This window comes from Coloeus monedula (assembly GCF_965178545.1).
Source record: "Coloeus monedula genome assembly, chromosome: 13".
Lineage (NCBI taxonomy): Eukaryota > Metazoa > Chordata > Aves > Passeriformes > Corvidae > Coloeus > Coloeus monedula.
This window is the reverse complement of record NC_138793.1, coordinates 19,708,811-19,722,632: the sequence shown is the minus strand read 5'-3', so window position 1 is coordinate 19,722,632 and position 13,822 is coordinate 19,708,811. Positions and strand designations below refer to the sequence as shown.

The 13,822-nt window shown below is 56.1% G+C and overlaps 3 protein-coding genes across 3 annotated transcripts in view; 2 read left to right on the top strand and 1 right to left on the bottom strand.

Moving 5' to 3' along the window:
* Nucleotides 1-2,816: 2,816 nt before the first annotated feature.
* On the top strand, nt 2,817-5,848 carry PABPN1L (PABPN1 like, cytoplasmic; the record flags this gene model as incomplete). The annotated part of the gene is made up of 8 exons (XM_082290026.1): nt 2,817-2,836; nt 3,555-3,729; nt 3,852-3,960; nt 4,410-4,474; nt 4,918-5,024; nt 5,099-5,186; nt 5,294-5,439; nt 5,809-5,848. 8 exons carry the CDS (start codon nt 2,817-2,819, stop codon nt 5,846-5,848), a joined length of 750 nt encoding a protein of 249 aa, XP_082146152.1.
* A 2,001-nt stretch (nt 5,849-7,849) lies between these two features.
* On the bottom strand, nt 7,850-10,682 carry TRAPPC2L (trafficking protein particle complex subunit 2L). Its single transcript, XM_082289782.1, has 5 exons — nt 10,636-10,682; nt 9,912-10,084; nt 9,385-9,472; nt 9,199-9,278; nt 7,850-8,455 (listed from the first exon to the last, which is right to left on the bottom strand). The coding sequence occupies exons 1-5, from the start codon at nt 10,666-10,668 to the stop codon at nt 8,410-8,412; spliced, it is 420 nt and encodes a 139-aa protein (XP_082145908.1). The 5' UTR covers nt 10,669-10,682; the 3' UTR covers nt 7,850-8,409.
* Nucleotides 10,683-10,730: 48 nt separating this feature from the next.
* The window catches only part of GALNS (galactosamine (N-acetyl)-6-sulfatase), a 39,487-nt gene continuing 36,395 nt past the window's right edge, over nt 10,731-13,822 (top strand). The window contains exons 1-2 of the mRNA XM_082290241.1: nt 10,731-10,852; nt 13,167-13,290. Coding sequence (XP_082146367.1) covers nt 10,757-10,852; nt 13,167-13,290 — 220 coding nt within the window. The 5' untranslated portion in view covers nt 10,731-10,756. The remainder of the gene's footprint in view (nt 10,853-13,166; nt 13,291-13,822) is intronic.

Here is a 13,822-nt window from a genome sequence, read left to right as displayed (position 1 = left end):
TTTTGCCAAATAAAGGATGAGGAGGAAGCGTGGAGCTGTGGCGCTGGCCCGAGCGAGGCCTGGCATCGAGAGGAGCTGTAGTTTTTCCGCATTTGCAAAACCCATCCTGTGTGTTTTCCATAGGGGAGGAAGAGGAGGGAAGGGCTCGGGGCCGGGGGGGTTGTGCTGCACCCAGGGCTGGGCTGGGCCACAGCAGAGCTTGGGACACCCCAAGGGTGATGTCACCGGCCCTGTGCCACCAGCACCCAGCCCTGCTGGGGGTTCTGTGCACCCCAAGGCCTTGGTGCATCCCCTGGGAGGGTTCCGTGCACCCCAAGATCTTGGTGCATCACCTTGGACGAGTTCTGTGTACCCCAAGACCTTGATGAATCCCCCTGGGGGGTTTCTGTGCACCCCAAGGTCTCTGTGAATCCCCTCAGGGCTCTTCTTGTGCACCCTGAGGTCTCGGGGCATCCCCCAGGAGGTTTCTCTGCACCCCAAGACTTTGGTGCATCCCCCCAGGGAGTTCCTGTGCACCTCAAGGTCTTGGTACCACCCCGGGGACGTTTCTGTGCCCCCCCAAGACCTCATTGCACCCCCTGGGTGGTTTCTGTGCCCCTCCAGCCCTGGGAGCTTTGCCGGGTGCCCCTCCCTCGACTGTTCACTTTATTTATGGTGTGACATATGTAATATTGTCTATTTTTCTTACGTTTCCTGAGAAGAGGTAATATATAAGAGTATTGCAGACGCCCCTGCTCGCCCGGCTGTCCGGCCCGTCCCCTCCCTCCCGCCGTGTCCCCGCCTGTCCCCGCGTGTCCCCGGCCCCGCTCCTGCCGGGGCTCTGCCTCTCTACCTCCACCTCGCCGGGAAACCGCGGGCGAGAGCACTTCCACAGGGGCTGCTCTCCTTTCCACTCCCTGCTGGTTTGCTTTTTTTGGAATTATTATGATTTTTTTTTTCTTTTTTCTTTTCCTTCTTTTTCTTCTTCTTTTTTTTTTTTTTTCTTTTTTCTTTTAATAAGAATAAAACTGCCCTACAGAACCTTGCATCGAAACCAAAAGCCGACGGAGGGAGGGACGGAGGGAGGGGACGGCGGTGACGGGCGGCACAGCCTCAGCGGGCGGCCAAACCAGAACGACAGCTTTAAATGTGAGATTTCCCAAAAAAAATTTGTGCTGCGGGGAGGACGGAGCGGCCGCGGGGCCGGAGTGATGCCGTGCTGGTGGCTGTGGGTGCTTCCCTGGGGATTTGCTCCAAAATGGTGTTGTTGGGGGGTGTGGGGGGCCAGGGGACGTGTGCCACGTGCTGCGCCCCCTCGGTGGCTCTGTGGCACCTGGGAGGTGGCAGTGGGTGAGCAGCGTGCTCCTGGCACAGCCTGGCCGGGGCAGGGGCCGTGGGGCAGCGTGGTGCCACATCAGGTCCCCGTGGCTGCCCACAGCTGCTGGGTTTCCTGCTCCCATCGCAGCTGGGGCAGGGGGACGGCGTTGGGGACATGGGGACAGCGTGTCCCAGGTCCCCGTGCCCGTGGGGAGGCAGAGCCCAGGGCGCCGGGTGCTGGCTGTGGCACCAAGCTGGGGAGGTGGCAGGAGAGACGCGGCTCTCTGGTGCCAGCCACGGCGCCGGGGTCCCCTCTGCAGCCCCTTCCTCGCGTTCCCAACCCAAAATCCCAGCTGAAACCAAAGTACCACATCCCGGCGAGGCTGGAGCGGGGCCCCACACCTGCCTGGCTGTTGCTCCATCACTGCCAGAGCCCCCCGAACTCCCCCTGCAGCATCTCCTCCTCCTCCTCCTCCTCCAGGGGCTGCTGGGGTCCCCCCCTTTGTCCTCGGGGTGCCTCTCCGGATCCCAGTGGGTCTGAGGCTGGGGACAAGATGCCTCTGTGTTCCCAGCTCCCAGGCACTGTGATGGGATGTCCCCCCTGCCGTGGCAGCCCTGGGGGCTCCTCCGATGCCACGGCCCCGGGAGGGAGCTCGTGCCAGTGTCCCCCCTCCCTCCCGGCTGCGGCAGCACTCGCTTCCCTGAGCCCTGCCAGCCTTGGCACGGGCACACCGGGGCACGGGGGGCCTGAGGGGCTGGAAACCAGAGCCCCCCGCCAGGGCCAGGCGTGGGGTGTGGGGCCAGCCCAGAGAGATGACGTGGTAGGACTTTCCTTCGGCATGCTGTCCCCCCCTTGCTGTTCCCCGCTTTCTCTAAGTGTACTGTATGTTTGACCTGTGAAAGATGTAAACTTTATGATTCAGGTTATGTCTGTTCTTAACTCTGTATCTGTGTAATAAAGACAATTTAATATCAACCAGAGGCTCCGTAGCCTGGGCTTGTGCTGGATGCCCTCGTCCCCCACTCCTGGCAGTGCTTTGCACTCCGTGCCCCCGGCCATGGCTCGGCGGGTTCATTACAGCCCTGGGGTCGGTGAGTGCAAAGGAGGGGTGTCCGTGGCAGGGGAATCTCAGGTGTGTCGCCAGGTGTGTCAAAGGGATGTGTCCCACCTGCCGCTGCTGCACCCTCGGGGTGCCCCCCTGCTCCCCCTACGCAGCCAGCTGCCTGCAGCCCCCGGCATCACCAACGGGGTCGGTGCACCGTGAGGAGCGGAGAGGGCCCTGCCCACGCGTGTCAGCCCCAGCTGAACGTCACTGCCGGGTCTCGAACTCTCAGCCCCGGGATCCCGCCGGGGCGGGGCCGCCTCCGCCGCTCCCCCGCCCGTCGCTGGGGGGGCGGGGCCTGGCGCGCGCCCCGCCCTGATTGGCCGCTGATGTGTGAAAGCCGCGCGCGGGCGCGAGGGCCGCTCGTGGTGGCGGGAGAGCCGCACGTGGTCGCCGCTTCCGCCGGCCGCGCGCAGCATGTTCGGGGCCCGGGGCAGGTGCGGGCGGACACGGCGGGGCGGACACGGGCCCCCGGACACGGCGGGGCGGACACGGGCCCCCGGACACGGCAGCTCGGGCACGGCGGGGCGGACACGGGCCCCCGGACACGGCAGCTCGGGCACGGCGGGGCGGACACGGGCCCCCGGACACGGCAGCTCGGGCACGGCGGGGCGGACACGGGCCCCCGGACACGGCAGCTCGGGCACGGCCGCCCGGACATGGCCCCCCGGACACGGCCGCCGCGGCTCCCCGGGCTGCAGCGGGGTGGGCTTCCCGCTCACGGGTGGGCGAGCTCGTTCTCCTGGGGTAGGGCGTGTCCCTCTGTGAGCCCTTCGGGGGCTGGGAGGGTGCGGCTGTGCCCTCGCTGCGGGAGGCAGAGCTCCCAAGTTGCTCTCTCTTTACAGCCTGGTGGCCGTGTCCTGCGGCTTCTTTCCCTTCCCTACCAGCCGGCCGTGTGGCCCTGGGGTTTTTTTTCCACTTTAGGGCAGCTGCTTCCAGGTTCCCTGTGCAGCCCCCGTGAGCTGGGAAGTGACTCAGTATGAACTGGGCACCTTTTGGTTGCGCTTTGCAGGTCTGGGGTTTTGCAGCACAGAGAACAAGCTGCATTAATGTCACGTGTTCATCCTTGTGGTGGAAACACCCTGAAAACCTTCGCCTGGCTTCCACGTTACGTGGGTGTTTGTTAAATGCCTTCTTACCCCTTGTCCTACCCAGTCCTTTCTTCCTGGACACTTCAGAGATCTGGTGGCAAGACCCACCGTCCCTGGAAGCGGAGCTGGCATCCTGGGACATGGCAGAGGTGGCGTCCGTGTGTAAGGCAGCAGATGAGAGCTCAGATGCGAGCCCCCAAGAGGGGAACAGCACAAAGGAGCTGGGTGTTCTGGACCCGGTGAGTGCCTGCCTGGATGGGGAGCCAGTTTTCCCTGGTGCCCAAATGAAATGGGGAACTTTTTACACCTGGGGTGTCCCTGCTCCGTGTGCTACTCGTGCTATTCTTGTTTTGGGATTCAGGAGCTGGAGGCCATCAAAGCCAAACTGCGGGAGATAGAGAAAGAGGATGAGAGGTTGAAGGAGCTGCAGCTGGAAGCTGAGAACCACCTGTTCATGAGCTCAGAAGCAGGTATGGGTTGTTGCTGGGTGCTGTTCTCCCTCCCCAGGGACACCTCTGGGGCACAGGGTGACAATTGGAGCCCAGAGTATTTGGCTCTGCCTCTCTGGGCACCTGGGACTGGACACATAAGGTGGGTGAGGGGGGTCCCAGACCTGGTGTGATGCTAATGCACCTTCTGTCAGCTCTTACCTTCTACCTGTGTGGGCCCAGATGCAGTAAATTAATTTAATTGCATTTAATTCAATTGAATAATTGAGTTTAGCACCAACAGCCCCAGTAGAGGAGTCACTGTGAAGAGAAGAGGGGCAAGGGGATGGAGGAGGAGGCAGCAGTGTGAGGACTGGGATACACCTGGATGTGACCAGGGACCTGAGGAGCTTTGCAGTGTATCAGCTCAGTGGCTGTGCTGGGAACAGACAGATGTCCCTCTGTCCGTGACCAATCCCTTCTCTCCACAGCTCTCTTCCCACTGACGACCAAGGAGAAGGTGGAGGCTGACCAGCGTTCCATCTACGTGGGCAACGTAAGTGGGAGCCCTGGAGCAGAGCCCTTCCTGCTGCTCAGTGCCCAGCTGAGCCTGTGTCCCAAATCCCTGGCATGGGGCCCATCTGCCCCCCACCACAGCCTGCCTGTTCCCATCCCAAGTGTGTTTCTCCTCTGCCCAGCCCAGCCTGGGAACGTGGCTCAGCATCTGCCACTTGCAGCTCATCTCTGCAAGTGTCAGCTCCCCAGAAGCCCCTGGAAGCCGTGGGTTGTGTGGTGTGGCCTGTTCCCTCAAAGCAGGGCAGGCTGTCTCTTGGATTTGTATGTCCAGGTGGGAGCACTCATCTGGGAGGGCCCCCTGGCCCTCAGGAGAGGCTGAAGCTGTGGTGGGGAGGTGTGAGCGGGGCCAGCTGGGCCCTTTGCCTCCCGTGGTGGGGTGTGGATCCCTCACCCACGAGCTGGGGGTGGGGACTGTCGTTGCAGGTGGATTACGGGGGCACAGCCGAAGAGCTGGAGTCTCACTTCAACAGCTGTGGGCACATCAACCGGGTCACCATCCTCTGTGACAAGTTCTCAGGCCACCCTAAAGGGTCAGTGCTGTGGGCAGGGCGGGGATGGGGTCTCCAGGGTGTCCCTGGGCTCTGCTCACACCGTTCCCTCACAGCTACGCCTACATCGAGTTCGAGGAGCAGAGCTCTGTGAAGGCTGCAGTGGAGCTGGACGAGAGCGTGTTCAGGGGCCGTGTCATCAAGGTGAGAGCTGGGGGAGGCCCCGGGGGGCTGCCCCCACCCCATTCCCAGCCCTGGGTGCCTGTGGCTGTGCCGAATCCCAGCTCCAGCAGCCCCTCCCCACCTTCCAGGTGCTGCCCAAGAGGACCAACATGCCCGGCATCAGCAGCACCGACCGCGGGGGCTACCGGGGCTACTTCCCCACGCGGGCAGGGCTGGGCCGCTGGGGAGGCTACTACGGGGGGCAGCAGCCCAGGGTGCGAGGGAGGACCTACAGGTGAGTCCCTGGGCGTGGGGGTTCCTCAGGTGTGGAGCAGGATGTTCCTGGGATGGGGTTCCCTGCTCTGTGTCTCGGCTTTGCTCCTCCCACCCTGGCATGGCTGGGAGGATGGAGAAGGGCTCTGGCAGGAAGGAACAGCTGGAAACTTGGAGTTGTTACCCTGTCCCTGCAGGAATTCAGGGAGTGGTGGGTGGGCATCACGCTGCCAGCCTGAGCAGTCCCAGAGCTGTGCCTGGCTTTGGGGCTCCCCTGGTTTTGGGGGTGCAGCCCGGGGTAGCTGTGCAGGAGGGGGGGAGCCCTTGGAAGGGTGAAGGAGCAGGGAGCAAATGCCCCTGTGCTTCAGGATGTTGGTTTTGTTCTGTTTAGGGGTCGGGCAAGGCTGGTGCCTTGGTATTTTCCATACTAGAAAAGGCTGGACTGCCTGGTGATGCCGATGGGACTGAAACAAGGAGATGGGATTGGAGAGATTTAAAAATATGCCTATGGAAGCCAAAAAACAGATTAATTTTAAAAATGCCATCTGCCTGGCTGTGAGGATTACTGATGAGCCCTGTGCTGGGCTGCAGGAGGGAAGATGGGATCTGCTCCAGCCTGCCAGCATCCCAGGAGAGCTCATCCCACCTCAGCTCTGCCCCAGGGGGTTGCGTTTGTGTGGAGAGCAGGCTCATTCCAGAGAACACAGTCCTGGGAAGGGACGAGCCCTCCCAGACCATCAAGTCTCCTTCTTTATCCCATGGAAAAGGGCTGTCCTGGATCCTGGAGGGTTTGGTTTGGCTCCTGGCTGGCTGGATGCCTTCCATGCCACTGCTTGGCCATGAACTTCCCTCAGCTCTTCCTACAGCAGCTGGATGCTGCCTTCTCCTAAGGTTCTAAAATCTCCTTTCTTTCCCAAATGAGTGGAGAAAGTTTTGGGTTGCAGCTCCAGATCCGATTGCTGGGGAGCTTTTCCTTCACCAGCCCTGTGGATGTGACCTTTCCCTTGGGAAGAAGGTGGAGCCTGATGTGGTTTGGGTCTGGTTTTTAGCTCGCTGTGTTTGTACATCCAGGATAGGGAAAAAGTATCCCTGGTTCCTCTGGAAGCCTCTATCTCTGATAGTTAACAAGACCTGGGTCTCACAAAACCCTGCCCTTTTTTAATTTGCATGTCAGCAACCCCCTCTTCCCTCCCTCCTGCTTTTATTCCAGAGCTCCAGGAATCAAAGGGTGCTGCCAACTCCTCATTTGACTTTATTTCTCGCAGTAGCAGCATTGCAAAATCACCTTCACTGGTGCAAATTTAGTCTGGTCTTTCTTTTTATTCCCACAACCATTCCTGCTCTGGAGTCACTTTGGGGATGGTGTGAGGCCAGCTGGATGCTCAGGACCAAAGAGCACCACCAGAGCTGGCTGCCAGGCAGGAAGGTTCCTGGCTCTTCCCTTTCTGCTGATTTTATGCTCATGAGCTCTGAAGCCACGTGTTTTTAAAGGAGGAACTTTGTGTTAGAAGAGGCAGGCTGGGAACCCCAGCAGACAGCATTCCAGGGGGAAGTTCTGCATGGAAATGGGTTTTATTACGTAATTCTCCCACTAATCTTTCGGGATCCTTGGTTAGGATTCTTCTAACCCAGATGCAACAGATGCAACCGACTCCTAAAGCAGCTTTTCACAGCTCAGGGGCATTGCCAGGCTAAAAATCCCACTGATTTTTTTTTTTATTTCCTTTTAAGATCTCTGGAATTTTTTTTTAAGCTTGAGGCCTTAACTCTTCATGTTGTGTTGATATTGTGCTCAGTGCTGCTGAGGCTGACCTTGTTTTGAGCTACCCTTAGGCTTAGACTATAAACCAGCTTTTTCTAGGGCTTCTGTTTGATAGGATTATGACTTTTTTGAAATTTACTTTTTAATAAAAAACTACTTTGGGGTGTTTGGACTCTCTTGTGGAACAGGCAACACGGAGCTCCTGTTTCTGTGTGTGAAAACAGCCAAGATTTTTAGATGAAAATGTTTGAGGATAGCAGTGCACAGCTGTGCCTTGTGGAGATGTGGTGGGAGAGGCTTGAACCTCCCAAGATTTTCCAGGTGGTTGTTGATGAAATGTACTTAAGTTCTTGTTGAGAAAGTATTTGTAATTGTTACTTTTATTAACTGCTTTTTATTTTTAAAATAAATGATCCTGCTGTGTGAACTTCATGTGTGCTTGTGGCTTTCTCCAGGCTCCTGGGATCCCTTGGAGCTGGGCAGCTTTGTTATTTTTAGCTGGTTTGTGTGGTTTTTAACTGATGAGGTGCTTGGAGTAGAGGTGTGTGAGAAGCACTGAGCAGCTGGCTCAGTGCCTGCTCCTGCTTGCATCTCCTCTGCTGAACCTGGAGTGATGGAGCTGGGATGCTTTTCCAGTGCAATTTATGCTTTATTCCATTTAAATACCTGCTGCTGATTTGGGAATCTTTAATTAGAACAGCAGGGAGCTGCAGGGGAGGAGATGCTAATAGAGATTAATTTGGGATGAGCCAGGCAGCTGTGCAATCCTGATGGCTTAATCCGTGGCTGGATTGGGTAGATTTATTCCAGCTGCTCTACCTGTGCTGGGGGTCACTGTGGAGTGTGTCTGGATGAGGTGCAAAGTGGTAACAGCAAACTCAGTCACCCAGGAAGGGAAGCTCCTGGAAAGGTTTGGGTGGGAAGGGACCTTGGAACTCCTCTTGTTCCAGTGGGACTTGGAGCAGCCTGGAACAGTGGAAGGTGTCCCTGCCCGTGGTAGGGGGTGGGATGAGATGGCTTTAATGTCCCTTCCCACCCAAACCATTCCATGATTCTGTGATTTCTCTGCTATGCTCAGGTTTGCTCGAGTACAAATCCAGGCAAACCCTGCAGGTGTCACATTTATTTTACACAGAATAGATTTAAGTTATGAGACAGAATGGAATATTTACAGCACTGCAGGCACGCTCCTGCACACAGGGAATGTTTCCCAGGGGCATGGGAAGGGGTTCAGCACACCTGCATCATCATGGAGTTCACCATGGTATCAAAAGCCCTGGAGAGGGAAATAAACACAGATTATTAAAGGAAGCAGCTCAGTGTGCAAAGCAGAGCTTTTGTAACAAAACCACTTTCTCACCCTGCCTCTGCCTGGCTTTCCCTAAGCTGGACACAGGGTTTTTACTCTTTACAGCACAGGCTGTTGAGGGATTAATGATTTTAATTAAGCTGAGGTAAGGACAGGTCTCACCCTGGCTGCAGCCCTGTCTCTGTGAAGTATGGAAGTTGTTCTTGCCAAGGCCATAGAAACTCCCAATTCCCTGTGATATTACAATGGGAATGGGGGACACTGGCCCTCCTTCACACACAGGGAATTCCATGTGCTGAATGTTTGTCCCCACCCAAGGATAAACCCTGGACAAGGGCTGTTCACTCTTTACCCTGTTGGACTTAACTGGATTTTAATACTCACAATTATTAAGTTTGCAAAAAACCTCTAAAATCATCAAGTCTATTTTCAGGTAGTTTTTTCTCCCAAAAAAATACATTTTCTTGACTTAATGTTTGTAACACCAGTTCTGGGGTGGGAGTGAGAGTTCAGTAGAATTTTTTATGACACCTTCAGTTTTTTGTGAGGCAGCAATGACCCAAACCCAGCATCACTGTTCTCATTAAGACACTTGGAGCATGCACACCTGAGCTGGCCAGCCACAGGGTTGGTCCTGTTGCATCAGAGGTACCCTGAAAGTTCCAGAAAGGTGGCAAAGAGATGGAGATCCATGTAGACAACCCACTCACCTGGAATGGATCCTGTCCCCAGGGTTATAGAAAGGGTTACACATGATGTCAGTGTAGGAACTGTGCAGCTTTCGGAACATCTGAAAAGGGAATGGAGGTGAGTTCATTAATTTTTTGTTTCTCAGCACTTCCTGAGTAGCTGGAAGGAGCAAACCCACCGAGGTGGCTCTGCTTTGGTGCACTCACACTGCGGATCTCGTTGTCCCTCAGGGCCGTGTTGGAGGAATCCACCACCATGACAAATTTCACCTTGGAGTTGGTCACGTAGCCGTACCTGGGCAGGGGTTAAGGATGTGCTTCTCACACAGCAGGGCCTGGCAAAGCCACTAAACCAGGCTGGAATGTGCCCAAAGAGACAAGCTTTGGAAACATGAGGGGCAGACACAGAGCTGTTCTCTGTGTGACCAGGGACAGCACCCAGGGAGTGGCTGGAGCTGGGCCAGGGCAGGAATCAGGTTGGAGATCAGGGAAAGGTTCTTCCCCCAGAGGGTGCTGGGCACTGCCCAGGCTCCCCAGGGAATGGGCACGGCCCCGAGGCTGCCAGAGCTGCAGGAGTGTTTGGACAGCGCTGCCAGGGATGCCCAGGGTGGGATTTAGGGTGCCTATGCAGGGCCTGGGGTTGGATTGATGGTCCTGTGGGTCCCTTCCAGCCCAGGATATTCTGTGATTAAACTAAACCCACAATGGCCTGGCCAAAGGTGTGACAAAGATACACCTTGTAGTCTTCAGTGGGGTAGAGGAGCCCCAGGTACAGCTCCCTCTGGTCCACCAGGGCTTTGCCCATGGCTGAGATCTTCTCATCCACCACGTCCAGGGAGGTGTGCACGGTGTAGTGGAACTTCAGCTCGTTCTCCGTGGGGACGCTCCGGATGTACAGCGGGTAATTCTGGGGGCAGAACGAATCACACGCACTGGGATCTGCTGCTGGCAGAGCGATTTAACCATTGGTGTTCCCAGCACGGCCCCCTTCCCACGCTGCAGCACCTCCGGAGCACAGCTGTCCCCACGGCAGGAGAATCATGTGCACAGGCACTGCACAAGGCTCAGGTCTCCCTGCTCCCCTGTCCCCTTGTCCCAGCAGGGCCTGGACCCAGCTTTTCTCAAGGGAAACTCCTCTCCTCTCCCTCACACTGTGCCTGTGCCGGCTGCCCCAGCCCTGCTCCCCTTCTGCTCCTGCCCAGCCCATTTCACCGCAGTGTCCGCCCCACTCCCCCTCTATCTGCTCTCTTCTGCTCCCCTCACCCCTCTCCAGACCCCACAACCTGACATCCCGCCCATTCCCCTCTCCCCTCACAACCTCACCCGGCCCCACATCCCAGGTCCCGCTCAGACCCTAAAAACAGAGCCCCAGCCGCTCTCCCCTCACCCTTCCCCAGACCCCACTGCCCCACCGGACCCGCTGTTCCCCTCAGCCGGCCCCGGCCGTGCCGCCCGCACCTCCTTGGCGATCACGGCGATGCACACCGCCATCTTGGCCCGCCCCTCCCGCCGGTCACGTGCGGCGCGCGCGCGGCGGTCACGTGCGGCGGTCACGTGCGGCTGCGCGGGCCCGGTTGCCATGGCGAGCGCGGCGCTGGGCGCGCTGTGCCTCTGCTGGGTGCTGGGCCCCGCCGCCGCCGCCGCCCCCAACATCCTCCTCCTCCTCATGGACGACGTGAGTGGGGGACCCGCGGGGGCTCCCCGGGGAGTCCCGGTGGGTGGCGGGGGGGTGGGGGGTGGTGTCGGCCCGGGGGAGTCACCCCGAGGGGGATGTGAGGGATCTGGGCATTGCCCTGGTGAGGAGACACTGCGGGAGCTGGGCATGGGCGGGCTGGAGAAGGGAAGGCTGGGAGGGGATCCCATCGAGGGGTGTCAGAGGACAGTGCCAGGCTCTGTTCAGTGGTGCCCGGCGACAGCAAGAGGAGCCACGGCCACGAACTAAAACACGAGAAGTTCCACTTCGACACGAGGAAGAACCTCTGTCCATGGAGGGCGGCAGAGGCCTGGAGCAGCTGCCCAGGGAGGGCGTGGGGTCTCCCTGTCTGGAGACATTCCAGTCCCACCTGGACGTGTTCCTGTGTCACCTGCTCCAGGTGCCCCTGCCTTGGCCTGGATGATCTCCAGAGCTCCCTTCCAACACTAATGATTGCTGATCACAAGGAGGGGGTTGGTGGCCTCCTGAAAAACTAAGCAAGAGGAAAAGTAATTCTACTCATTTGGGCTCTCTGAACTGGGAAAAAAAAAAGGCAATAAATTGTTAAGGAGCAGAAATAATCACAGATTTATTTCTAACTTAAAGTCTTTTCAATTTTGCACCCTTGGCCACACGGATAAGGAAATAAATTCATTTCCAATGTGTTCAGGTCGTTGCCATCTTCCTGGTTTGCTTCTCTCCTAACAGTTTTCTGTCACCTTCCAGCTGTGTTTGTGGTGGAAATGTGTTTGTTGCTGTTGGAAGCTCCCCAAGGAGCTCACAAGGGTGGGCAAACCCTTCCCACCTGTTTGCCAGTTTATGCTGCTTGTTGTTTCCGTGGTGTTCCTATACTCCTGAGCAGGATAATCATCTGCTTTTCCAGCCACTTGAGCCTCTGGAAGGGTCTGCCCAGGGAGGTTTGGAGGTGTCCAAGGAAGGCCTGGACATGGCACTCAGTGCTCTGGGCTGGGGACAAGGTGGGGGTTGGGCACAGCTTGGACTAGGAGTGTTTTCCAACCTCGGTGATCCTGTGATCTCAGTTTTCCATTCAGGAATATTTCCCCCTCCCAAGCTGGCATTTGTAATTTTCCAGAGGAAAGCTCTTTGGGACAGCGATTCTCCCGCTCTGGAAGCGTTGGTACAGCACAAGGCACAGCTCCTGTCTGGAGCTTCTGTGAGCTATTGATTTATGTAATATGTTCATTAGAAATACATCTCCCTGCTTTTTTTTCCCCTTGCTCCTCTGGGACTCCGTGGAATTAGAGCAACGTGAGATTCTTTTTGTCTTTCTTCCTTGACGATAAAGCAGCAGAAGAAAGAAACTGGGGGTAAATCCATTGTATCCATTCTAATTCCACATCCCAGTGTCAGGCATTGAATTGTTCCTTAACTCAGAATGCAGCTCTGTGACAATTTTCTTTCCCAAACTAAGGGCACCAGATGGTTTCCTAGGGATCTGGGTACATCCCACCCTGTGCATGCTTGGCTCACGGGACACACACCTGGATCAAAGGAATCGCTTGCCTTTGCTAAAGCACAATAGAACCCCCAGCACCTGGGGTGCCTAATGGCTCATTAAGCTGCTCCCTTCTAGAACCTTCTTCCTGAACCTGTGCTTTTCCCAGTAATGAAATTTTCAGCAGTGAGCACAGACACCGTGGTGGGAATTTTATGCTTCTCCTGGCGTGTGACCCCTCGGAATTTGGAGGAAGAACAGGGTGAAACCACAGTCCTGCAGATAAGCACAGTGACATGTGATGCCTCTGGCGGATTCCTCTTGCTTTTAAAACACTTCCTTGCTTTTCCTGCAGTGCTGCTTTTGAGTTCAGACCTTTTCCTTGTGTTTCTAGTTCTGCAGAGGGATAGATCCAGAGGCTGAGGTGGAATCCTGGGGTCCAGCACAGACACGTGGGCAGGAACTGAAGGCTCAGACGTGGCAGCTGCACAGCCCCGAGTAAATCATGTGTAACTTCCTCTTCCCCCTGGCTCTGGGCGTGCCTCAGGCCTCTGAGTAAGAGTAAAGGCACTGGGCTTCTTGCAAGTGCTTTTAGTACCTGTTAACAAGTCATTTAATGCCGTGTGTGCCTCAATTTCCCACCCGCCAGGGAAAAGTGCAAGAGTTCCCTGCTCCACAGGGTTGGCAGAGATAATTTTTGTCCCATTTGTGAAGTCTTCAGTAGGGAGATGAGTGCTGTAAAATTTTATAAGTTAAGGGATACAATAAAAGTGTTATGTGGGCCCAAAAACGTGGCTGTGGAAAAGGACTTTGACATCTTCTGGTGTGTTCCTTTTACAGATGGGCTGGGGGGATTTGGGAGCTTTCGGAGAGCCTTCTAAGGAAACTCCTAACCTAGACCAGATGGCTGCAGAAGGGATGCTTTTCCTGGATTTTTATACTGCCAACCCCCTCTGCTCTCCCTGTAAGTAAACTGGAGTTTGAACCGTGTAAGCATGAGAAACATCTTCCTCTGAGAAGTTTGGGGTGTTTGCCAGCCTCTGACATGAATCAACAACCAAACCAGTGATTGCCTTCAAGCCAGAGATTGGATTTGCTGCTTTGATCTTGCCTTTTGCTCCCCTTTTATTTATGTTTGGATTGGAAAACCGACAGTTTTCAGTTCATACAAAGCACTGGTTCAGTGATCAATCCAGCTAAAGGATTTTTATCCCATTTCAGTTCAGTATTCCAGCCCTAGTCATTGCATTTTTTTCATCTTTCTCATTGTGGGTTAAACAAAGCAGGATCTGAACTGTTGCTGAGCATATTTGGTGTGAGTCTGTTGGCTCTGGTGAGACTTTCATGCAAGGAAAGGCAGCAGTTTGTGTCCTGCTTTTGACCCTGGTGTCTTGCAAGACTCTTGGGACAGGGACAAGAGATAAAAGGAACGTTTGGGTCTGGCAAAGGCAGATATTCTTCTCCTTATTGTTTTTTCTGTGAGGTGGTTTCTTTTT

Excerpts from the sequence above, each read along its gene's own strand:
- TRAPPC2L (XM_082289782.1), bottom strand. The coding sequence starts at position 10,668 with ATGGCGGTGTGCATCGCCGTGATCGCCAAGGAG. Across the intron at positions 10,085-10,635 it reads TCGCCGTGATCGCCAAGGAG|AATTACCCGCTGTACATCCG; the intron begins GTGCGGGCGGCA and ends TTCTGCCCCCAG. Across the intron at positions 9,279-9,384 it reads GGGACAACGAGATCCGCAGT|ATGTTCCGAAAGCTGCACAG; the intron begins GTGAGTGCACCA and ends TTCCCTTTTCAG.